This window comes from Myotis myotis, unplaced genomic scaffold (assembly GCF_014108235.1).
Source record: "Myotis myotis isolate mMyoMyo1 unplaced genomic scaffold, mMyoMyo1.p scaffold_m19_p_2, whole genome shotgun sequence".
NCBI classification, from domain to species: Eukaryota; Metazoa; Chordata; class Mammalia; order Chiroptera; family Vespertilionidae; genus Myotis; species Myotis myotis.
This window is the reverse complement of record NW_023416324.1, coordinates 30,730,186-30,756,392: the sequence shown is the minus strand read 5'-3', so window position 1 is coordinate 30,756,392 and position 26,207 is coordinate 30,730,186. Positions and strand designations below refer to the sequence as shown.

Sequence of the window (26,207 nt, the reverse complement as noted above, 5' to 3'; positions counted from 1 at the left end):
TAAATGTCTTCTCTTTATATAGGCTTTTTCTAATCATCCAATCTAAAGTAGTTATCCAATAACTCATCAAGTTACCTTATTTTCATTTTTTTCCTAACATATCCCACTATCTCATATTAGATAACATTGTCTGTCTCCTTGCACTAAAATGTAAACTCCAAAAGATCACTGTCACCTGGTATAAAATAGGGCTCAATAAGTATTTATTGCAGTAGTGAGTGAATGAAAAGTAGCTTGATGCCCCCGAACATTTTCCTCCTAAAGGGAAAGAAGAAAAAGAGAACCTAAGTTCCCAGGCTCCTCACTGGACAACTTGTTCAGAACACACTGCTGCTCACTCCCACTCCCACGTTCTGCTTAATTTCTTTGCATAGTACTTATTATCTGATACTTTCCTTCTTTGTTTTTCTCTCACCTACTATGATGGGGACTCCATGAAAGCAAAACTTCATGGTCTTGTTTGCCACTATCTCCACAGTGCCGGCAGCAGAACCTGACACGGAGATGCCAAACATTTGTTGAAGGAAAGAGTAGGGGATCAGGTTTACTTTGTTTTTATGGAATAAGTGCCCAGAAACTTTAGTGGCTGTTCTGTGAGGCCCTCTGAATATAATTGCTATTGGTAGATCTGTGTCCTCATTCTAGCATTTGGGATAGGAAAGCAGTATGGAACCAGGAATCTTTCAAGAGTGTTTGAGCCACACTGCAAGGTTGTAAGAATATGATCTCTGCAGCCTGAAATTGAGTATTATAAGATTCCCCCAGCCCCCATCTGAGAGAGAAGTCCAGGTATGTAGAATTCTACCCCTAATAGTAAAAGGGAAGACATTTTATTTTGATTCAATTCCTATTTTAATACATTCAGTGCATCAGTCCGCAAGTCACTGGGTATTTATTGAGAACCTTCGGGGTACAAAGTAATGCTTTGGTTGAGCTATTGAGTTTGAAATATTAATCACATTGTTAAACCAAAACTAAATTCCCAAGTAGTTGAAAGTGCTGTTCAAGTTGGCAGGGTATAGTTCCTGTAGACTGTATTTTGTGATGATGGGCTTTTACTTTATATGTTCCCACTTGGGCAGGAACAAAAGTTCAGTAAATAACTAAGGTGTTATTTTTTTACCGAAATGAAATGCTTCGGGGGTCTTTGATCATTAGCTTTCTTTTTGTCGTTTTGTTGAAGGATTGTGTTGTAATCACTGTTGCAATCATCTTTTGGGTAATTTAAGATTTTTACATTTTGTAGCTGCCAGGAGTTAGGGTAAAGAATAATTGCCTTTCTCTCTTTGGCACTAGTGTTTAAATTGGGTAGGGAAAGAAGGGGTATTATCGCTGCCTCTCAGATCTCCAGTCTATTCAAGTATGAGCTGAAAAGATATAATGTCTGGATTACAGAAGTACATAAATCGAAGGGTGCCTTGACATCAGCATCAAATGTAGAGTCTGTGAAGGAAGAATTCACTGTGCAAATTCTGTTTTCATTGTTTGTTACTCTTCCTTTCAGATTTCTCTGTTGAATTCTGCAGTAACCCACCTCAAAGCCAATGTTAAATCAGCAGCAGATTTAATTAGTCTGCCTGCTACTGTAGAGGGACTTCAGAAGGTAAGTACTATGTATAGGCACTGAGATTAACCAACTGCTGTACTAGTAATTCTAGCTTCTTAGATGTTTTCTTTGAAAACCCGGCACTTGAAATCACCTGCTCCCGGAGGGCAGTAATAGAGCATATCACTGTGTCCTAAAGATTTTAAAGTATCTCAGTTTTGTTCTAGTTAGTTGGGCATTTAATTTGCAACAGGTGACTTTAGGTCTGGTTTATGTGGATTTGCACCTTTTTTATTTGGTTCTCCAATTCCCAGGATTGCTATACTGGGACTCCTATGTTAACATGTGTGGGTTCTTTTTTCATTATTTGCCTTTTTGATTCATCATCCACTTTGTCTTCATGAAAGCAGACCAATGGTATATGAGAGTTTCTCTAAATTATTAACTTCTATATTACTGTTTATTTTTTAGAAAAAGATAATTTGAAGAAATGCAAACATTTAAAGTTTAGGATGTGATAAGTATTAGCAAGGATGGTAGAGCAAAGGAAACTTTAAAACACTCCTGCTGGAAATAAAAATGGTAAAAAGCATTTTGGTAAACAATGTATGTTGTTTTATAAAGGTATAGGTGCACATCCTCTAAGCCAGGGGTGGGGAACCTTTTTCTGCCAAGAGCTATTTGGATATTTATAACATCATCTGAAGGCCATACAAAATTGTCAACTTAAAAATTAGCCTACTATATTTGGTCAAATATCTAATTAACTCAACCCTAATGCCTTGGCAAGGCCAGACCAAATGATTTCTTGGGGCTTATATGGCCCAAGGGCAGGACAATTCCAACCCCTGCTCTAGGCAATTTACTCCATATATGCCCTAGGCCTGTGATCGACAAACTGCGGCTTGTGAGCCACATGCAGCTCTTTGGCCCCTTGAGGTGGCTCTTCCACAAAATACTATGTGCGGGCGTGCACATACAGTGCGATTGAAACTTCGTGGCCCATGTGCAGAAGTTGGTTTTCAGCCTGGGCTAGTCTATTTTGAAGAAGTACTGTTGATATTTGGCTCTATTGACTAATGAGTTTGCCGACCACTGCCCTAGGCAAACAGTAATTTGGATTTTCTGATTTTTTGATCCCTAAGATTCAAGCCAAGAGCAGGAGGCAGTGACCAAGCAGATGAGTAATACGTAGGGATCTTTAGAGCTGGGTGGGGAGAGTGGGTAGGAAGAAGAAGGGGCCTACTTGGAACCCAAGCAACATCAGCCCTTGCAGCAGGAAATATAAAAAGGGATTCTGGCGCAAGGGAGTCAAATCTAGTCTTTAACTTTTCAAATTTAGTGTGATAACTTTGATTATATGCCAGGCTCTATAAATATATAAATTGTCTCCACAAAGGAGAACTTCCTAAGCCAAAAACAGAAACAAAACTTGCCATTTTATAGCCCCTCCACTTGTGAGCTTGGTCTCCATAGCTTACTATTTGTCCGATAATGTCACCTGTTCATAACTTTAAATACAAAAGTAGGGACCACGTTGATGAGGCCAAATACTTCTTGCCATTGTTCCCAAGTGCCAAGTAGGAAAAAAGATAGGCCTCTGTAGCCTTTAGCGCAGAAGCGACTCTGGCAGTCTTGCATTAGTGAAGGAAACTGGTTTATTCTTGCATTCATTAATTCAGTAAACATTTGTGGAGCTTCTTCCAGTGTGTGCCAGACACTTTGCAGTTACCGAGAATACCAAACAAGAGCTTACTATCTTCTTGCATCCTGATGGGATCATACATCCAGCCAGTTAGGATTCTCTAACAGGAGGTGTCTTTGAGTGCCTGTAACAACAGAGCACCAGTGTATTGGTGTTGTCTCTCCAAATTTTTGCATAAATAATGTCAGACACTACTTTTGTTACAAGTGGCTCAGTTTTGAAGTGGTAGTTCATCTCAAATACCTAACCTCAGTATACTCACATAAATTTTTTTTAATGTTGAAAATGTCATTTTTTGTTCTCTTGTATTCTTGGCTATCAGCGTAATATAAAAGAGCTTGGTTAAAAATACTAATGTGACATCATAAAATTGTCAGTCTATCTTAATAAAAGGTCAAGACCCATCAAATAGTAACATTTTTTTTAGTGTTCCCTTAGGACAGGGCTTTTTAATAATGGTTCCACCCATTTTCACTCAAAAGCCATCGTTTGCTCCAAACTCTGTGGCAATCTACAGTGTTAGCTCTGGCCATCTGCCTGCCTACAGTTTGTGGGAGAATCTTATCTATGGGTTCCAAATCTATAAACTAGTGGGTTTTTTAAAGGAAAGATTTGGTTTTCCTCTAGGAAAAGTCCTTTAAATTGAGACAATTGCTTGTTTACATATATATACTAGAGGCCCGGTGTACAGATTCGTACACCAGTGGGGTCCCTCGGCTTGGCCTGTGGGGATCAGTGGACCTCTGTGCTGCCGCAGCCTGGCCTTACCCGCCAGCTCATCGGGCTCCACTGTCCGTATCGATCCCGCACAGCATGAAGTAGTGCGGGAAGCGGCAGGCTGCTGGGGAGGAGCTGGAGCCCAGGGCTCTGCGCTACTGCTGCTCATCCCAACCCCAATGCACCTGCTGCTGCTGCGTTGAGTGTCTTCCCCTGGTGGTCAGTGCTTGTCATAGCAACCGGTCGGTTATCTGGTATTCCGGTCACTTCAGCTTTATATATAGATTTTTTTTTTCCTGTTAATTGTGTCAGTATAAGCTACATGAAATTCATAGTTTGAAGATATTTGAAATAATTAAAAACACCGACTTCCATTTATTGGTGTTTAATGTAAAATTAAATCAGTGATATATACGCTCCCACTAGAATGGCTAAAATTGAAGACTCCAGATACCAGTGTTGAGGGTATGGAGTAATTGGAATTTTCATACACTGCTAGTGGGAATATAAAATGGTATAACCATTTCAGAACACAGTTTGGCAGTTTTTTTAAAAGTTAAGTATACATCTACCATATGATCCGCCATTCACCTTCTAGGTATTGTGATGATAACCGTATACCCACATAAAGACATGTACACGAATGTTTATAAATACATACTCACTGCTTCTCTTTCTATGAAATTTAGAAAATGCAAATTGATATGTGGTGACAGAAAGTAGACCAGTGGTTGCCTAGGGACAGGGATAACTTGGGGGTGATGGATGTGTATTATCTTGATTGTGTTACTAGTTTCACAGGTGTATGTATGTCAAAACTTACATTTTGAACATGTGCACTTTAATCAGGTACATCTTAATAAAACTAATACAGATTTTTAAAAAGGAAAAATCACTAACCTTACTGTATGTTTATGTTCAGAGCGTAGCCTCCATTGGCAGTACTTTAAACAGTGTCCATCTTGCTGTGGAGGCAATACAGAAAACTGTGGACGAACACAAGAAAGCCATGGAGTTACTACAGAGTGACCTGGTAAGGAAATCTGCAAGCACTACGGAAAGTCAGCACTCTCCTGCCTCCCCTTTTCTGAGTAGTAATAGTAGGGATACCCACTTTCCATTTGTCTAAACAGACCCTACTATGCACCTTTAAAAAAATACAGTAAGCAGTGTTTGTTATTTTCACAATCTATAAATTACACAGTTAAGGTGGATAGAATGAAGACCTTCAGTCTTTTGCAAATGTACTGCAGGAGATACCGAAATAAGACATCTGAGGATGGAATGGGAGGAAGGAAAATGGAAAAGAATGAAAGGAAAGTAGGGAAGTGTCTCCGTTGTTTATTGCTACATAACAAATCACGCCACAACTTAGGGCTTAAAACAGCACTTAATTATTTCTCACTGTTCTGTGGGCCCAGAATGTGGCAGGGCTCTTAGACTAGGGAATGATGAGAGGCCAAGTGAAGGGGCTCCAGAGGATGAAAGGCCATTTTGATGTTCATGCTCCCAGTAGAACGCAGCCATATGTGTGACCTCAGCCTACACCATGTGAAACAGAACACCCCCTCCCTGCTGAGCCTAGATAACCCACAGAATCTTGAGAAACAATAAATTATTGTTGTTTTAAGCCACAAAATTTTGGGATGATTTGTTATGTAGTAACAGATAAGTGAGACAGACAACCCCTGCAGTGCTCAGGGGTTGTTTTCAAATGTCTCTCCACACTGTGCAGATGTCAGCTGTCTGCAGTTATTCAGAGGCCTGAGTTCATCTCCTAATGGATACTCGGCTCCATTCAGGATTTATGAAGGCTGAAAAGGATAGCACAATCTCTGCTGTCATGCTGTGGAGATGAGTTATATGTACTTGAAATTGGGACTATTCAAGTTGTACAAAAGCTCCCTAGCTTCTCCACTCATTCCTAGATCTGCCCTCCATGTTGATGAATCTGTGGATGCCCCAGTGAGAAGCTAGAATGTTCTGGGATCACCCCAGATGGCTAAGTAGATTTAGTAATTACTTATTGCCTATATGAGTAATGGCGAACCTATGACACGCGTGTCAGAGGTGACACGCGAACTCATTTTTTTGGTTGATTTTTCTTTGTTAAATAGCATTTAAATATAAAGTAAATGTCAAAAATATAAGTGTTTGTTTTACTATGGTTGCAAATATCAAAAAATTTCTATATGTGACACAGCACCAGAGTTAAGTAGGGTTTTTCAAAATGCTGACACGCCGAACTCAAAAGGTTCGCCATCACTGGCCTATACTAACCTCCATTCCTGTTAACAGAATCAGTACTCTGTGAAGGAGACCAGTAGACGCGACCAGATTATTCCATCACCTTCACCTCCATCAGAACTTGACAATAAACCCCCCAACGAGAATGTGAAACAGGTATTTTTTGTCTCTGGCTTACCTCCCTGTGACCACAGTAGACTCTGGAGCAGCCGGAGTAGTTTGTGCTTAGTGTTGTGGTTCTTCAGCTGGCATCTTGTGCATATTTATGCCTGCGTGAGAGCTGACCAGAGAGGGCTTGGATAGGGATCCAAGATGCTGTCCTATCTCTTATTTAGCAATCTGCTTTTTTCCCTGCATGTCAATCAGTGGAGTACATTTATTTTCACATCTTGAAAGACATAGAATGACCAGAGTATTCTGAAACTATAAAAAACAGCAATCTGGGCAAGTTAAAGATGGATGGATAGCAGATGAACTCAGAGCAATGGCTATTTTGAGCCACAGTAAATTCTAATAATGTTAAAAAGCATATCCTTAAAAAGTTAAGATTCTCTAAAGACTAAAGACAAGGAGGAAAAAGGATATTGAGTTCAGAATCACAATGAATAAAGGAAATCTTCACTAAGAAGAATTCCTGTCCTGAGTCTAATGCCCTTTAAAACCTATAGTCATCATTTCTATTTAAGTAGTAATCAGTAACTAAAGGATGTCAATAAAAATAATTGAATCTTGTACTAAATAATGCACTACTTGTTATAGTTTTGCTACATGAGCCAATTCAGTAATTGGTATTGTTCCTAAGGTAGTTTTGTTCTGACAAATTAGGTAAATGGATGTTTCAGTTAATAACCCAGCAAGCTTTCCTGCCAGCAGGTGAGGTAAACATTGGGAAATCAGTTCCCAACCTCTCAGCTTCCTGGGACCAGAGAGTGAATCATGTAGGTAGTCCTCTTCTCTCTGTCCCCCTCCTATCTAGCTGAAGCTGAACAATTCCAGAGGGAGTAAACAGAGCGATTTAGAGTAGAAGGACAAAGCAGAGACAGACGATCAATGGTCTAAACAGGAAAAGGAGTTTACTTCTGTAACTTGACATAATAATGGTTGTTCAGTGCTACTGGCCTGCTTATCTAGCATACATCTTTAGCTGGATTCCACAACTTAATTTATTTCCACTCCAGAATATCCTGTACCTCCACAACTCTTTAGAGGAGATAAACAGTGCCTAGTGGGGTATCAGAGGCAGAATGATCTTAAATTCAAGGGAATGAATGAGACAGTCAATAGTCTTACCCAGAGTCAACTTGGTAGAAAGAGATTTGGTTGCTATGAGCAAGATTGAAAAGCAAGCGAACCTGTCCGTCAGCATCATAAATCTTTTCAGATCTTTAGTGACGTGTCTGTGTCACAATGTCTGTTGTCTGTACGTGGCTGACATTCCACTACCATTTCAGACACAGTCTTCTGGCATATCTGAGAGGCTACACATTTGTATTATATCTAATCCTTAACCCTTGTCTCCTCTAATCCTTACACTAGCTCTGTGGTGTGCATGGCACAGGCGGTGTTGGCCCTGATTAGGAAGGGAGATGTAGAGAGGTTTAGTTGCTTGCCCAAGGCTCACCACAAGTTGTTGGCAGAGATAACAAGCTTCCTATTATGTTACAAGTGGTAGGGAAGCTCTGGCACATATTTCTAAGTGAGGTCTTCTTGATCTTTTTATAAGTTGTTAAGGGTAGGAGCAATGTCAGTGGTAATAACTGAAGAATCTTTTGCCATTTCACTAAGCCAGAATTTGGCTTTCAGATTTACCCTGCTCCATCTGCACATATACTTTTGCATATAAGGTCAGGAACGCCATTTAAATAACAGATTAGAACTGACCAGCTCCTCAATTTAAGAGATCATTGAGTCCAGCCTCCCATTTTACATGCGAGGAAACTGGATGCTAGTCGACCACGTGGCTTACTGGTTTTCACGTTATCGTGTGTTTCTTTAATCACCTTTCCTCATATACCTTGTGCTGGGATCCATGTGGATTGTTTTTTTAATAGTTGCAAGCCTCACCTTTAAGGATTTCATACAGCAAAGATAGAGGCATATAGAAAGAAATGGAAACCAAATACAGGAAGTTATACTGTGAATTTAAGTAACCGCCAAAGCTAGAAGAAAGCCCACAAATAAAGTCAAACTCTGGCACCTAGAAAGCAGTGTTTGAACTGGCTCTGCCATAGTGGAGCGTTGGCAAATTGCCTCAACTTGGCTTGGAGGGTGGAGTAAGACCTGTCCCTCTTCTGTTTTACAGGGTGTGTAATTGACTACAAATCTGCAAAGATTAAAGGAGCCTTACTGTAAAAGGGAGCCTTGCTTTTGATCTCTGCTAAACTAAGCAGGGGCTAGGAATTTTGGATGATTTGATGAGTAGAAGGCCTCCAAGGTTTTCGAGGCTTATTGTGGAAACTTACCATCACACACTTCCCCTACTGTTACTCTCCTCCCCACTGTATTTTTCTGCAGAACAGGAAATTGATAATAGTAAGATCTGTCTTACTGCTTCTTCCAGTAGTATCTCAGCATGCTTCTAGGTTAAAGTTCTCTTGCTTTTTATACTTCAAAGTTTTAAAGTTAGAATGAATCAACTAGACTAAGCACCATTTTCAGCTTTCTATCTTGGTTGCCTTTCTCCCTCTCTTCTCTCATTCTCCTTCTGGTATTTCTGCTGAAAGTGTTCTGAGAGCTTTAAAATAAGTTTGACCAAATTTCTTTAAAAGTGCTAGATATTGTGTAAGTTTTAATGTTTACCTTTAATCTTCTCTTGTTCTTTTTACCCTTTAAGATAGGTGATAGAGCTGCCACTCTGAAAAGAGAGTCTTTGCATCAGGTGACCAGCAGAGTAGATACAGTAAAAACTCAAAGCATAAAGGTAAATAACAGGAAGCTTACTCTGACATAAAGATAAATGCATCTGCATCTTTGTGCTTTTGAACTGCTGCTTCCTTCTCAAAAGGAACACTTCAGTCTAATTTGCTAAAACTTCAAGACACAGTAAATTATTGAATAAGTGAAGACTTTATCAGGCGCCTGCCCTGTGCCAAGCACTCTGCTAGGAGCTGGGGTGACCATACTGAGCAGGATAGACACCTGACCCCTCTTCTGGTGGAGCTCAAAGTCCATCAGTCAGAAAATCATTAACACATAATTGAACAGATAATTAATTGTGAGTGTGATAAATGCTAGGCAGGAGAAGTATAGGATATGATGAGGGCATTAGCAGAGATGAGGAAGGCTTTCCTAAGGAAATGACTTTTAAGCTAAGACAGAAAGTTATATGTACTAATGATAGGGAACAGTGGCTTAGATAATTTAAAAACAGTGTCTAACCTAAAAATTATTTTTTATTTTTAGATTGCAGTCTCAGAACTTGTATAGTCCATTTAAGCCTCAGCCAGTTCCCTTCACCTTGTACCTTTCTGTTTTATTGTTCATCCCAGGCATATTTACAAGATAAGCAATCTGTGGTATACTCTGATATCCCAGCAAAGGAAGTCTTGGGGCATCAGAATAAAATAACAGCTAGCACACATTTTTACCTAAATTTATTGGTTTTACTTTTAGATCCTTTGTATTTTTTGTCATCTCAATATATGAGTCCCTTTGTGCTGCCTCATCTAAGCATCCTAACCAGATGCCATTTCTCTTATCATAAGTTCTTCAAGCAGTTAGGACCTAGTTTTAGTTATATATGTCAATATATTAGCTTCCTAAATAAACCAAGAGTGATCTATACACTATTAATGTAGAAATTAAGGCAGCAGAGAAATAAGTAAATACATATTGAATAAAAGAAACATGTAATGAGTTGATATTCTAATTAAGCACAGAATCAGGACCTTTCACCCTAGCCTAAGCAGTTAGAAACAGGCCTCATAGAAACCAGACTTCTCTCCTTTTATAATTAAATTTATTTTTATATGCCAGTCTAGATCATCCTGGAGATGAGGCAGGGTATAAGGTAAAAAGCTTTTTAAAAAGATATAAATCAGACTTTGAATTAGAAGTATTAGAGCTGCTTCTTCATGTTCCTAACAGTTCCTGCCACCAGTTGAATCATCACCATGGGGGGAGAGAAGGAAGATCAGGGGAATATTTGTGGTTTGCTTGCTTTTTTTTAATGTGATAAGAGCATAAAACTCTACCTAAAGTGGTCTAGTCACAAGGTGAAGTAATGTATTCAGGAAAATTATTTAGTTAGTATGAAATCATTCCTAGAAACCAATATGCTACTCATTTAGGAAATAGGTGTCGTAGAGGCTCCTGAGCAAGGGGGCATTTCCTTTACTGCTGACACAGGCATGCCTTCCCCCATCAGCCAAATGTTCACAGTGAATCAGATCATCTCTAGCATAATGTTCCCTTAATGGTCTAGGCTCAAATCCAGCTAGGCCCTCATCAACACTGAGTACCTAAGATATCTCTAGTATTTGTTGATTCATCCCTTCATTGCCTGTACTGATAGGGAACCTCCTGGGGGTCAAGCACTGCATGCTAAAAAGGCTTTGGGAATATAATAAAGAATCAAATGAAGTCTTGTTTCCAACTTAAACCTCTGTGATCTTTGTTTTGGACAGAAAGAAGATAGTTCAGATTCTCAGGTATCCAAGCTAAGGGAGAAACTACAGCTGATCAGTGCTCTCTCCAACAAGCCTGAGAGCAACAGGCCTCCAGAGACCACCCATGAAGGTGAGATATTCAGGGCTGGCTTCTGAATATTTCACGCAGGCTTGAGCAGCTTGCCTCCCACATGGAGTGGAAAGGTGTTCCAGCAGGACTGATCGAACCCAGTGAATGATGCCTGAGCGCACTGAGATGAAGCTGATACACTTTGCTTTCATTTAGCAAAAGCCCATTTGGTACATGATTTGTACTCCAGTCTATTAAGGGAAGAAGGGTAATGTTTAGCTGGAAATAGACTTCTCCATGCTGTCTGCATCCAATTATAGGCAAAAAAACATTACTGTCATAGCATGTATTAAAGCAGCTAAATGTTTATGGAAGTCTTTTCAATTTTTAAGTGCATAAAATTTACTTTAAAATAATTATTAGTCCTTCTGAAATACCATTAACAAATGACGATGGGATCATTGAGTTGGAAAGACCCTTGGCTTTAGGTAAGGGCATACCTAGTCAATATTGGCAGATATATCAACCTCCACTGGTTTAAGCTCTAGGAGGACATAACTCTAAGGCATTGGACTATGCTGGTTTTGACCCCTCCCCCACACACAAGTATTTTTTAATTTTTTCTTAGCAGTACAACCTCTCTATTCTCTTTTGGGTGGGATACAGACTACAGTGGGAGGCCTTGTGCTAACATTCTGCTACACAACTGTATGGTAGCATTCTTTCAGCACCAGCTGGTCTGGTGGCACATACCCCTGATCAGGCTCATAGCACAGTTCCCAGGATATCAAATATCAATGCTGTTTTCAGTTGCAGCTTAAACTCTTAACATCTTAAACGTGTACTGGTGCTATATGATCTTGCAGTGAGACCACAGCTCCTTACTGAGCCACACCAGAGACCACAGTTTCAAACCTTAATGTTGTATAATATTGATTGATCTTCACTTAGCCCTAAACATGTTCAATCTATGCCTTTAACTTCATTCAGTCACTATGCTACTTAATTCTCTATTTTTCAATTACAGTTGACATTCAATACTATGTTAGTTTCGGATATACAGCATAGTAGTTAGACAACCATGTAATTTGCATATATTTCAAGTACCCACCTGGCACTATACATAGTTATTACAATATTATTGACTATATTCCCTACACTGAACTTATATCCCCATGACTGTTTTTGTAATTACCAATTTGTACTTATTAATCCCTTCACCTTTTTCATCCAGTTCTCCAACTCCCCTCTCCTCTGGCAATCATCTGTTTGTTTTTTGTATCTATGAGTCTATTTCTGCTTTGTTTGTTCATTTACTTTCTTTTTTAGATTCCACATATAAGTGAAATCATATATTCCTCTTTCTATGCCTGATTTATTTCACAGCATAATACCCTCTAGGTCAGTGATTTTCAATCATTTTCATTTCATAGCACACATAAACTAATTATACTAAAATTCTGCAGCACAACAAAAAAATACATTTTTTTGCCAATCTGACCCAAAAAATAGATATAATTTTGATTTATTTACCAATAATAATAATAGTTACCTACTCTTTTTGCTCCAAAGTGACGTTTTAAAAAACTGGGTGCCTATACTTGTATATAAGGATTTCTGGTACCAATAATTAACTAATCAACCTTATGCGATTTGACCAGTAGGGTGCAACTCTGTTACATGACCTACATATTCATGGTTCAAGCAGGGCATTCACACCAGACAGCTGTTATTGTGTTGGCTGTTGTCTTTTTTTATTTTACAATCTAAGGGAGAAGAGACCGGTGCCCCTCACTAAATGGTCAGGTATTGCACGTTGTAAAATTTTTTGCAGCACACCAGTTGAAATCACTGCTCTGGGTCCATCTGCAACATTACTAGATTTCATTCTTTTTATGACCTAGTAATATTTCATTGTATATATGTGTCACAACTTTTTTATCCAATCCTGTATTGATGGGCACTTTGGTTGCTTCCATATCTTGGCTGTTATAAATAATACTGCAATGAACATAGGGGTACATATATCTTCTCGAATTAGTGTTTTGGATTTCTTTGGATATATACCCAGAAATGGAATTGCTGGGCCCATTTTTAATTTCTTGAGGAATCTCCATACTGTTTTCCATAATGGCTATAGCAATCTGCATTTCCACCAACAATGCACAAGGTTTCTTTTTCCCCACATCCTTACCAATACTTGTTTTTTGTTGATTTATTGATGATAGCCTTTCTGACAGTGTGAGGTAATAGCTTATTGTGGTTTTAATTTGCATTTCTCTGATGATCAGCAATATTGAGCATCTTTTCATATGTCTATTGACCATCTATGTGTCCTCTTTGGAAAAGTGTCCATTAAGGCCCTCTACCCATTTTTTAATTAGACTGTTAATTTTTTTTTTTTTTTTGGTGTTAAGTTGTATAACTTCTTTATAAATTTTGGATATTAACCGCTTACCAGATGTATCACTTGTAAATATCTTCTTTCATTCAGTAGGTTGTCTATTTGTCAGCAATTTCTCTTAAATTCAGTATATATGCAATTATTCTAAGAGATGACCTTCAATGCTGGTTTAACTTCGTGTCAGACTTGCTGATACTAAAACCATGTGTATTTGTTACAGAGCAAGTACAGAGTTTCACATCAAAGCCATCAGCATTTCCAGAATTTCCACAGTCTCCTGGAGATGACATTGAGAAAACTGCCCAGCTAAGATCTATCTCTCTACCAGGAATCGCTAGCATCAAAGGTAAATTTTTATACCATAGAGTAATAAGGGAAATGTTCAAAGTTATAACTTTTTAATTTTTTTAACTTGCAAGAAAAAGAATTGTATGTAACATTGACTGAGCACTTCCTCTGGGCCAATATTTGATATGCATTTGTATTATATAATCCTAATTAACAATTCAGGGAACATAAATATTCATATATGATACTCATTTTACTGATAGGAAAGCTGCCTAAGTCCACACAGCAAATAATTAATTGAGGCAAAATTCATACCAAGGCAGTCTGACACCAAAATTTACACTCTTAACCAATGAACTATATTATCTTTCTAGTAATGTTTTTAGAGCTTTCATTCATTCATTGAGTACCTAATTATACCCAGTGCTAAGCAATAACAATACAGTATAAGATACAGTCTCACATTCCTCACAGATATAAAAGTCTAGTGGAGAAGGCAAACAAGAAAACATAATAAATACTGTAAGATTAGAAAAATAAAGTAAAAGTTGATCCTATTTGTCAGGACCCTCCAAAAATGAGGAGTCCTTTAGCTGAAAAATCAGTAAGATAAACATTAGCAAAAAGGATATGATTCACAGAAAAATATCTTTGCCTTGCTCCCAACAGTGTATATTCTGTCCCTCATTGTGATGTTTGGGTCTCCTGATTTTGCATTTGCTAACAGCTTGGAAAAATCACCCCACTCCTGTCCACTGCCTTTGCCTGGCTCCTCACCTCAGCCTAGATACCATTCCACCAGGGAACATTTCCTTACCTCCCAGGACCAGATAAGGTTCCTTCTGTGTATGACCTCTTCTATTTTGTTTGCCCCTGTTTAGTATGTATCACTCTGTTGTAATTTCCTGGGGAGACAAAATTTAACTTCATTCCTAGCCCCTAGCATAGTGGCTGGTACACGTGAATATTTGTTAAATGAATGAGTTATCTACAGGCTACAATAGAAGCATAGAAGACCTAAATTTATTTTGCCATTTAAATACAATTACTTATTTTTTTCCAATCGTAATTTCTTTTTCTTTCTGTTTTCTGGGAGACAGGAGTATTAAGTTGTGTTTATTGGCAATACAAGTTGCCTCCTCCCACTCTCCATTATTACTTCAAGAATTGATGAGAATGAATGGAGTTGAAAGTCTGTTAAGAGCAGATTAAGAACGAGCCATCTTAACATTTGTACTTAACATAGATTTTACATACTTTTGAATGACTGCACTTTTGAAATGATCTGGAACAGCAATTAGATTTTTATTTAAGTACTGCTACCAAGTGCATAGCACATTTTATTAACTTAGGCTTCATATACACACACAATAAAACATTTTTCAGCTAGCCACTTGGTGGCAGGCATTGAGAACAAACTTCCCACCTGCTTTTCTAGCTTTCAAGGGGCTTTCAAGACTTTTATTTAGCTGCTTTGCTGGGCTATCTTAAGAGTGAAACTAGGCCCTTATTCAGAAGCTTGTCTACAAAAACTCCTTGAAGGACTAGACCTTGCACTGCAACTGTTTCCCCGCTTCAAATTATTACTGTTCTTCCTAAGTACCAAACAGCCAGAGGCCTATTGAATCTAAGTGTGAAGTTGAATAAAGGAAGAAAGGAAAGGAATTTAGGAAGATTTTTAAAGAAACATAAGCCTCATTGACTATCTTCTGATAGTAGAGACTAAATCTACTAAGCCATTCAGTAGGGACATAATCAAGTCCAAGTCTTTCCTATTTCATTTTTTTGTTAATCCTTACCCAAGGATATTTTTCCCATTGCTTTTCAGAGAGTGGAAGGGAAGGGAGAGTGGGGACAGAGAGAAAGAAACATCAGTGTGAGAGAGGTACATTGATTAATTGCTTCCAGCATCTGTCCTGGCCAGGGGCTGGGTTCAAACCTGCAATCCAGACACATGCACTTGACTAGGAACCCAAGACCTTTGGTGTACAGGCCAATTCTCTCACCATTGAGCCACACCTGCCAGGGCTTAAGTCCTTTTTAAAAGTTATGTAAATAATTGGCCCTCCTATTTGGAAACAGCTTAAATGCCCATCAGCAGATGAGTGGATTAGAAAACTGGGGTACATCTACACAATAAAATACTACACTGCTGTAAAAAAGAAAGAACTCTTACATTTGTAACAGCATAGATGGACATGGAGAGCATTATGCTAAGTAAAATAAGCCAGTCGAAGAAAGATAAATATCACATGATCTCACTTATTTGTGGAATATAATGAACAACATAAACTGATGAACAAAAATAGATCCAGAGACATAGAAGCATCGAACAGACCGTCAAGCCTCAGAGGGAAGGCAGGGGAGGGGGTGTAAGAGATCAACCAAAGGATTTGCATGCATGCATATAAGCATAACCAATGGACACAGACAGTAGCGGGGATGAGGGATGTTCTGGGGGGTGAGAGCGGCCAGGGAAAGGTCAGTGGAGGGAAAAGGAGACATATGTAATACTTTAAACAATGAAGAATTTAAATTTAAAAAATAAATAATTTTTAATTATTTATTAATTAAATTAAATAAGTGTTCATTATGGGGTCCATGAGAAAATACAAGCAGAAACTGTTGATAGAAATTGTCCAATCCTATTGGCTCAAGTAATATCTTAGAAATAAAAAAGATACAGCCCTGGCCAACGTAGTTCAGTGGTTAGAGTATCAGCTTGTGCACCAGAGGGTCAGGGGTTTGATTCCTGGTCAAGGGCATGTTCCTGGGTTGCAGGTTCAATCCCCTACCCGAGGTCAGGGTGCATGTAGGAGGCAACCACTCGATGCATCTATCTCACATCAATGTTTTTCTCTTTTTCTCCTCCCCCACATCCCTTCCCTTCCATTCTCTCTAGAAATCAATGAAAAAAATATCCTCACTACTCAGGTGAGGATATTTTTTAAATTAAAAAAAATATCAACTGGTATAATTGCTCTCTCTCTTAGCTGGAAAAGATATAGCTTTGAAGAGATATACAGAGGGGGTAAAAACAGATTTATATTTGTGAGTACGTGACACAGAGTTTATTATTGTATTATTCTTTATTATTGTACTAGAGGCCCGATGCATGAAATTTATGCAAGAGTAGGCCTTCCTTCCCCTGGCTGCCAGCACCGGCTTCCCTCTGGCACCCAGGACCCAGGCACCCGGGACCCGGGCTTCTCTCCAGCCACCAGCAGGCACCCAGGCTTCCCTCACAGCCCCAGCTTCCTCCAGAAGGTCATCTGGAAGGACGTCTGGTCTAATTAGCATATAATGCTTTTATTATTATAGAATTGCCATACAAACAACTGTAAACCTACTTTTGCCCCACCCTGTATAGTCCTCTGGTTGTTTTTAATTGAGATATAATTAACATTCCATATTATTCACTCTTTTAAAATGTATAATTCAGTTTTTTTTAGTATATTCACAAGTTTGTGCAGCCATCACACTCATTCTAGAACATTTTTATAATCCCAAAAAGAAACCCTGTACCTATTAAGTGATCATTCCCTTTTTCCCCTTCCCCCAGCCCTTGACAACCACTAATCTCTCAACCACTGTCTCTTTGGATTTGCCTATTCTGAATATTTCATATATAAATGGAATCATACAATATATGAACTTATATATGCTTTTTTCTTGCATTATATTCCTTTCATTTAGCATAATGTTGTCAAGGTTCATCCATAGTTCAACATGTAACAGTATTTCATTCCTTTTCATGGCTGAATAATATTCCATTGTATGAACACTTAGTATACCCGTTCATCAATTGATTGCCATTTGGCTTTTAGGAATAATGTAGCTATGAACATTTGTATACAAGTTTTTGTGTAGACATGTTTTCATTTCTCTTGAATATATACCTAGGAATGTAATTGCTGGGTCACATGATAACTCTGTTTAACTGACAAAATACCAGAGTCTATTTTACAAGCTCAGCTCCTGTCAATTAGCTCTTTAAGCCTCTGTAGTCCTTTTCACCCCTTCAACATAAGAATAAAATCTGAAAATTCCAAAAGGAAGGCCCTGGACAGAGAAAAGGCCAGTCTATTTTATTCTCCTGTGATTATCTATCACTGCTTCTATTTTGGGAGGTTAGTGCCATACAGTATTTCTCTCAAGAATCAAGAAAGAATTAGTCTTTCTGATTTAGTGATATCCTAAACTTTACCTTTTGGAATCAGAGTCTGCAAAGTAGCTTTCTTTTAATGCTTTACATTCAGTTGTGGCTATTGTTTAAGCTGTTAACTAAATTTAGCTATATTTATAGACATAAACGCTTTTTGCAATTTTTTTAAACAGATCTTGAGGATTTATTTTACAAGACTGGCCAGAACATGGATGGGAAGCTGACCTACCAGGAAATTTGGAACTCCTTAGGCTCTGCTATGCCAGCACCAGAGAGTTTGAGAGAGTTTGATGCTGATGGAGATGGAAGATACTCATTCCTGGAGCTAAGAGCAGCTGTAGGTGTCTAGCCTCATTGGGCATATTTAGAAACGGATATATACCCTGGGCTACCTAATATCTGCTCACATAACAAAAACAACCCTTCTATTTATCTATCTGTCCTCCAATCCTCCAAACTATTGTAGCAGACACATTGCAACCTTTTAACTTGTTTGAAAAAGCTATATAAAAGTTATTTTTTTAAAAAAGACCATTTTACTTATGATATTCAGAAATCTATGATTTCCTGAAACCAGTATGATCTTAATTCTAAAATTGCCAGAATAAAAGTCAAGCCCTCTTTCTTTCTCTTTCCTTTTTTGAGGGAAGGAGACCTTATCTTTTAGAACTAGAAAATGTGTATATAGTAAGACTAAGCCACCTTTTATATTTCACATAAATCTGCCTTAAATTAGCTGCACTTTATTCAGACTCAGAAAATGTCTTTTCTTTAAAAGATAGGCTTTTTCTGTGTATAAATATTTAAAATGAAAGAAGAGTTCTGCATATTTTGTGGGAAGTTAGGAGAAATGGTTTGAAACAGGACATGAATAAATGGCTTGTCAAAAATCGCTAATTTGATCTGGTAGCGACTAAAACTAGGCCTATATCTCCTTCAGGCATCTCCTTTAGGTGCTGCCATGGGGTTTGGTCTGGTGGCCAGAGGAATATATTTAGGAAGTGGATACTGGGGACAGTGCAGCCTCCAGGCACAGGAAAGTAAGATCTATATCTTTGTTTCTGTCCCCTTAGCTAATCGCAAGCTGTGAACCAGAGAGTATTCTTGGCATTTTTATTATTTTTTATCCTATTTCAGGGTTTATGAACATAGAAAGTTATCCAGTGAGGGGACATATTTCCCTCCCTGAGTTAGCAGGATTATCACACACACACACACACACACACACACGCACTCAAGTCTATCTTAAAGCTGTGGGTGACTTCCCCCTCTGATACTATCTCCATTCTGAATGGCAGGGCTGAAGTCCCTGGTCACTGGCTCAGCCTGGTTGCCCAGGAGCTTTAGAGGAGAGCTGTGCCTTTAATTCTGACCCAGGAAACAGATTTTACATGGGGGCTAACCAAGAACCTAATATGTTCCTCTGGGGGATAAGGCCATAACAGTTGTGAACATTTATTTATTAAGTTTCTTCATGGTTATCAGATCAGAAGTAGTTGGAAGCTTTATGTCCAGAGAATGCCAAGCATAGCAGACAGGCCTGGAACATTGGGCTTTACATGATGGTAGCAAGTGTTTTCAGATCTAATGCAAGTGCAATACTTTTCCCTTTAAATACTTCCATAGCCTGATACCTCCATGCTATCTGTGTGTGCTGTGTTCTTAGAAGGAGTCTCTGAAGAATACATAAGGAAAAAACTTTGCAAAACTTAGCTGTGCTTAGACCACGTCAGGGAGAAACTAGAGAAGCTTTCGTAGACTGACTTCTTTAGTGGAACTCATTTCCATTTTAACTTTTTCCATTTTAACTTTGTCCAAGTTGCCCAGTTAGCCATGGATGCAGCCAAACATCCTTAACTATTTAAGGGCTGGTTTTGTTTTGCTTTTTCTTTATATGATATTCAGCTTGGTGTAGGCTAACCTTGATTTTTTTTTCTAGAAATATAAAAATTTAGTTAAAGCAAGATGAAGTCTTTTCCCATGAATGTGTCTGCTTACTTCATATGGCTTATGCTTCTCTTTCTTTAAAAAAAAAAAAAAATATTTTTCCTTGCCCAACCGAGCTATTTCACTTTCTTGGAAAGGTTAAAATATGGTATAAAATTAGCACTTTGGGTAACTTGAAGAGTACTCTTCTGGCTGCCTTCCATGCCCACCCCCCTTTTTTAATATATATACCCTGACGGATTTTATAACAACCAAATAACACTCTAGCAATAAATTGAATTATTCTGCTATATTTGTATATACTGTACCATAAATAGTATGTCTACCTGGAAGGTATTTTTTTGAGAACTGATTTATATGAAATATACTTGGGGGTAATGTAGCTTGTCCTTTTTAGTTTCAAATTCTTATTCATAGGCATATACTTTGAGGACACCTTAACTCTTTGTTGTATGTACTTTTCTTTTGCATCAGAGAGCTATCCATGGAGGAATCATTTTGTTTTTTAGTTTATCATCCATTCTCACCTCAAGTGTGTGTGGCTAGCATCAGCCCTGAGCCAGGTATATAGTACCATCCTCTCCCCCTACCCAGTTTGGCAGAGGTGTTCCTGCTGCCCTCTCAGACTTGAGAATACTCTTGTCACACAGCCTGGGAAAGTGCCCTATCTCCCAGGCAGAACTAGGGCACTTGAACTCCTTTGTTCGAAGTTGAGCAGATTCATTGGCCTAAGAAGAGCCTCAGAAACCTATTGTTCAGTGTTAATTTGGCATTTTTATTTGTAAATTGTCTTAAACTGTAATCAAGCCTCACCTGCCACATCTCAGCTCTGAAAGGAAGGTCGACAGTAGTGGTGAGTTTGGTTTTGGTTTTGGTTTCAGTTACTTTGACCTTCCCACTCTGGCAGCTCCTACTGCTGCTTTCCCAAGTTACCCAAAGCACTGCTGCTTGGTCCTTGTTTTCTTTTGTCTTGTACTATCTGATATAATGTTTACTTAAAGGGCAAAAGTGTTTTGTAGGAAGAAAAGAACCAAAAGAAGAGAGAATCACCTTAGAGATGACTGTGATGTTATCTTAAGGGCAGAGAAGGGCCTGGCACTTAGGAATGTGCCTCAAACAGCAAAGCTGAAGAACGGACACTCTTCACCTACTGGCTACTGTCCCTCCATTGGCGTTTCCTCACTTTATGTTGCTGGACAGAACACTGTCGGCGCCCCCGCTGGTCTTGCCGGTCACAGTTGAAGCTTCTGGCTGTAATGGGCTCATACTCATAATGGCCTGCTGTTGAGTTGTTTTTAGTGACAGCTTTCGTGTCCTACACACCTCATTGGCTTGCTTACCAACACCAGCTAGATGCAGTCCCTCCTTTCATATCCAAACCAGAACACATTTGGGTATTCCTGAGACTTTATAGAGCGTGTATTGTTTGTTATATGAACCTAACCTACCTTGTTGTTTTCTCACATTAAGAAATGTCAATCTACTTTGCTTTAGTGGAGCTATTTTGGTAATGTATAAGCAGTTTTGGTTCTGTTTGGGGAGTGAATTCAAGGTTTCCATGGCTTGATTTGAACTTTGCTTATTTCATATCAGTAATACAACCATTTTAATTTATCTAAATAAAACATTTACTTTTTCTCCCACTGTGTCATGACTAAGGTCCCTACCTCTGGTTACTAAAGAAAAAAATATCTACTTTGAAACCTGATTTTATGGACTTCTCCCTCCCCTTGAAAGCAGAGACAGATTGTGGGCACAGTGTTCAATTGAAGACTCTACCTCGAATGCAGAATTTGGACTGAAGGGGTGAAGGCTGCTTCTTTGGCATCTGTAGGTTGGGAGGGGAAAGGGGAGGTTACGAGTGAGCCTCTTTTCCTGGATCAACCACAGAAGCTCCACTTAGGGCTGTTTTATATGTTGAGGTTCAGTGTAAGAGCATGTTTAAAAGAAATGTTCCACTGCTTTAAAAAAAGGGTGTAGCCTTGAAATCCATTGCAAGAGAGAGGCCATACAGGGGCTATAGCTCTTTTGCACAGAAAAATATTAGAAAAATTAGCTCTACATGGTGGCTAGATTCTGGGATTACACACACACAATCTGGGTGACCTTCCCCCTCATGGAAGACTACATAAAGCTTAGCTCATTTGAGCATCTTACCAAATATGATAAGATGATTTCCTTATATCCAATGTGAAAGGAAAAAATGTATATGCTGGGTCAGACCAGAGCTTTCTTACCTTTAATCTGGCACAAAATAGCTAGTATTATCTTTGTTTCTCTTTTTAGGATCATTTCCAGAAGGTACAAAATTTTTCTCATATAGTGGATCTTACCTTGTGGAGGGGCCATAAATCCCTTTAGGGGAAGATCTTTTTTAAAAACTGGATACATTTCTGTATATTATTTTAGGGGCTTCACTTCCCCCAAGCCATTCCATAGATCAACTTAGTTCCACCCTACACACACAGAAATCATCTGCCAAGTTTTTTCTAACCAGATGTATCATTACGGAAGGGACACCAGGGTGGATGGTTGGAAGATGAACTTTGAAGCCAGGCAGATGTAAATTTAAGACCTTGCTCTGCAATCCTATATAATAAGGAGGTAATATGCAAATTGACCATCACACCCTCACACAAGATGGCCGCCCCCATGTGATCACAAGATGGCCAGCTGGGGAGGGCATTTGAGGGCAATTAGGACAGCAGGGGAGGGAGTTGGGTGCGACCAGACCAGCAGGGGAGGGCAGTTGGGGGCGACCAGGCTGGCAGAGCAGAGCAGTTAGGGATGACCAGGCCAGCAGGGGAGCAGTTAGGGGGTGATCAGGCTGGCAGGCAGAAGCAGTTAGGAGCAATCACGCAGGCAGATAGGCGAGCAGTTGGGAGCCAGCAGTCCCAGATTGTGAGAGGGATGTCCGACTGCCGGTTTGTGGGATCAGGCCTAAACCAGCAGTCGGACATCCCCCAAGGGGTCCCAGATTGGAGAGGGTGCAGGCTGGGCTGAGAAACACCCCCAAGTGCACAAATTTCGTGCACCAGGCCTCTAGTATAACAATATAGCAAATGCCCTTGAGAACTGTCTCTTCATCTGTAAGTGGAGGGTCATTGGCAGTGTTCTTATATTAGAAACAATGTAGAGACAACCCCAACTCAGTACACATACATGTTAACAAAGAATGTGATTGAGCCAGCAGTGCAGTGTGGCTCATGGATCTCGATGACCTGTTTTGCCTGTGACCTGTCACTGTGAATCACCACAGTTCACACATGCTCCACAGTTATCACTTTGTGGCAGCTGTGCTTAATGTCTCACAGAATGGCAATGCCTTTAGGTACCTATCCCAGAACCCAGCATACATTTTTGGTCTTAAGTAAAAACTGGGTAGAGGACTGTTGAGCCCATCACAAGTACTAGTTCAGTGTGTTTTCCCACAACCAACCCTCCAATTCCCATTTGTGTTGGTGATTCTCAGTGACCTTCAATTTGGTTTGCAAATTGTCCCTATCAAACAGGGCAAGGACTTTGCCCTCCTAACAACAAATGAGACACCAGGGAGCCTGGGACTTTTTTTAATCTTTCATAATGTGACATCCAGATGGGCCCTAGCTTGTGTCAATACCACTTCCGAGGTTAGCTCTGTCCCAGTACCTCCAGCTTCCACACCCAGTGAAAGGAGACTACAATTCTGAAGCAAAAGGCTTGGCATTGAAGCAGTGGTCCCCATGGGCCAGTGTGGGGAGGGAGGGGGAGTGCAGGTTCCTTTCAGGACAAATGGCCAAAGGATAGGAGACGGAGTGGTTCAGCATTGGAGGTAGGTTACACAGGGAGAGGGCAGAGGGCACCTCCTGAAAGATGGGAATCGGGAGTGGGGAGCTGTTCTGGGGCCGAGGCATTGGGGAAGCTAGGGGAGGCTGTGGGACCAGCTGCAATGCAGGTTGCGGGGGGACAGGGGCCTCCACCTTGGGGCTGCTTTGTTGAGCAGCATAGCTCCTACTCTCAGTGCTATCCAACTCGCACAGAGAATCTGAAGTCTGGACCTCAGTCTCAGTCTTGGAGACAGTAGGGGAAGGGCCCATGTTGATGGCTGTGTTCATGCCATAGTGCCTTCGCTTGTTAATCCAGTACAACAGTGGGCTGTAGGTGAATGTAGTGGCTCTCATCACCTTTACCCACTCCTGGGCACGCTCTTCCCGCCGCAGGTTCTTCCTCCAGTGCAGAAAGAGAATGCAGCCACCAATTAGCACTGAACACAGCCCCAGGAGTCCAAAGTACAGCGAGATCCACACTAAGGCAATAAGAAAGAAAAAGAGGCAAGCTGGCTGATAGCTCTAGCTTGGGGGCTGAGTTGTTTCTTATTCCTCTTCTTAACCCGTTCATTAGTCATTCCATCCACTTAACCACGCTCTTCATTCCTTCCCTCCCTCCTCATTGACTTATCATTCTCTTAGTCAAAGCTAGATTTCCAGGGAGCTTAAGAGGCCCCCCTAGCCCTTTATAGATAAGGAAAGCTAGAGGTTGGAGGGGAGCATGGCCTGTCCAGGCTTAGTCAGGCCTCTGTGCAGAAAGAAAATGCAGCCACCAATTAGCACTGAACACAGCCCCAGGAGTCCAAAGTACAGCGAGATCCACACTAAGGCAATAAGAAAGAAAAAGACCTGGACCCATCCATTCCACCAGATGGAGAACCTCACTAAAGCCAGGCTTATCAAGGAAGTAAAAGTTTAACAGTTGACAGGGACACCAGTGTCCCATCCCATTCTACCCATTCCGTTGTGATGGTCCTAGGGTATTCATAGCACCCCTGTGTCCTCAAGAAATCCTTCATTTTCTAGAGGAAACAGTAGCTTAACTGCTTAGCACTCCTCCATGCAGGACCCACCACACACACCATCCATGCAAAGGTCGCCCCAAGCTAAGGGCATGAAGCAAGGATCAGGAATAGGAGGGTCATTTACCACTAGGGAGACTCAGGTCCTTCGGTTGGGAATCCATCAGGTCCAGCTTTGGTACCTTGCCTGTGGCCCTGGAGAGAGGGAGCTTCCCTACCCATCTCTCCAGTTACTCTGAGTCCTTGACATGCCCCGGCCCCATTGTTTCCTAAGGGTGAGGTCACTGGATTCTGAGCATTGAGCATGCAGGGGGCGGAGCTTCTGAAGTCTTGGGTTAATGATAGGGACTTCATCTAATGGTGCCATACTGTATGTCTACCGCTTCTATCAGGGACTGGCCCAGCCACTGAATTGTCTGCCCCCTACCCCTTATGGTGAACCCACAGAACAGCCCCAACCCCAGGAAAGGGCCCCCGTCCCTCAGGGACTTATCCATGTTGCTGGGCATTAAGGAACAGTGGGAAGGGTGGCAGGGAGCACACACAGCTTTGGGCAGCCCTGCCCTCAAGATGTCTGTGATCCAGCTGTCCGAAGAAAACCTGCTCAAGGGAACGAAGTGAATAATGCCTCCTTTCTTGCCTCTTACAATCTTATTTTTGTTTCGTTACCTTCCTTCAACAAGTGGTGTTTATTGGGCACCAGGTCCTGTGGGAGCTCCCTACTTTCTGGCCCTCCATCCTTTCCAGCCTCACCTTCCTCCCCATCCTTCACTTACCTCTCCCTTCTGATCAGGCCAGACTCCTTAGCACAGCCTGCTTGCTCACATCTCTGGAGTTTTGCTCATACTGCCTCTACCTGAGTGCCCCCCCGCTTTCCCCCACTGAACTCCTGCTTATCCTTCAAAGCTCAGCTCAACTCCCAGACTCTCTGACAAACAGTCGTTTCCGTTGGCTTCCCAGAATGCAATCATCCCCAGTTTGAAGGGGTTTTGAGGGGTGTCTAGTACCAAGCCCATCAGATGCTTGAGCCCTGGAAGTAGATCTCCCCTACCCAGCAACTCATCCCCTGGGACTTGCTTGGGTCAGAGACTTACTTGCTCACACCTCCTGAGGCAACTTGATCCATGTATGGGTTGCTCAGTTAGAAAGCCCTTCCCTAATTAAGCTCAAGTCAGCCTCCCTGTACTACCCCTGGGCCTAGCTCAGCTTTTTGGCACCATTTAATTACTTTCCTCTCTGTGGCCCCCCAGCATGTGACTTGGGCACTATTCAGCACGATTTTTTTCCAGGTTTACTTAACCCTCAGCTTGCCTCATACCCCACTGGCTCCTGCTTTGCAGTCTCCTTGGCTGGTTTCTCCTCTTTTCCCTGATCACTAAATGTTAGCATGCCCCCAGGCCTTAGCCCTCTATCTACATTCACTCCTCAGTGATCTCATTCAGACTCAGGGATTTTTTTCCCTTTTTATTGAATTTATTAATAAAACTATACAAGTTTCAGGTGCACAATTCTACAACACATCATCTGTACTCTGTATTGTGTGTTCACCACTCCAAGTCAAGTCTCCATCCATCACCATTGATCCTCCCTCTACCCTTCTTACCTCTCTCCATCCCTTCCCCTTAGACTCATAGCTTTAAATATCATATATACACCTATATATACCGATAACTAACGGCTTTT

At 40.5% G+C, this 26,207-nt stretch overlaps 2 protein-coding genes across 7 annotated transcripts in view; one reads left to right on the top strand and one right to left on the bottom strand.

Moving 5' to 3' along the window:
- Window positions 1-21,337, top strand: part of EFCAB14 (EF-hand calcium binding domain 14) — a 39,377-nt gene extending 18,040 nt beyond the window's left edge. For 2 of the 6 annotated variants that reach the window (XM_036351551.1, XM_036351548.1), the window contains exons 4-11: window positions 1,505-1,603; window positions 4,891-5,001; window positions 6,267-6,371; window positions 9,049-9,135; window positions 10,841-10,952; window positions 13,517-13,642; window positions 17,923-18,086; window positions 20,698-21,337. In XM_036351551.1, coding sequence (XP_036207444.1) covers window positions 1,505-1,603; window positions 4,891-5,001; window positions 6,267-6,371; window positions 9,049-9,135; window positions 10,841-10,952; window positions 13,517-13,642; window positions 17,923-18,086; window positions 20,698-20,715 — 822 coding nt within the window. In that variant the 3' untranslated portion in view covers window positions 20,716-21,337. Of the gene's footprint in view, window positions 1-1,504; window positions 1,604-4,890; window positions 5,002-6,266; window positions 6,372-9,048; window positions 9,136-10,840; window positions 10,953-13,516; window positions 13,643-16,486; window positions 16,519-17,922 lie in introns of all 6 variants that reach the window. The other 4 variants (XR_004974252.1, XM_036351553.1, XM_036351552.1 and 1 more) reach the window with 4 other exon arrangements.
- A 1,966-nt stretch (window positions 21,338-23,303) lies between these two features.
- TEX38 (testis expressed 38) lies at window positions 23,304-25,021 on the bottom strand. Its single transcript, XM_036347347.1, has 2 exons — window positions 24,952-25,021; window positions 23,304-23,981 (listed from the first exon to the last, which is right to left on the bottom strand). Exons 1-2 carry the CDS (start codon window positions 25,019-25,021, stop codon window positions 23,374-23,376), a joined length of 678 nt encoding a protein of 225 aa, XP_036203240.1. The 3' UTR covers window positions 23,304-23,373.
- Window positions 25,022-26,207: the final 1,186 nt, after the last annotated feature.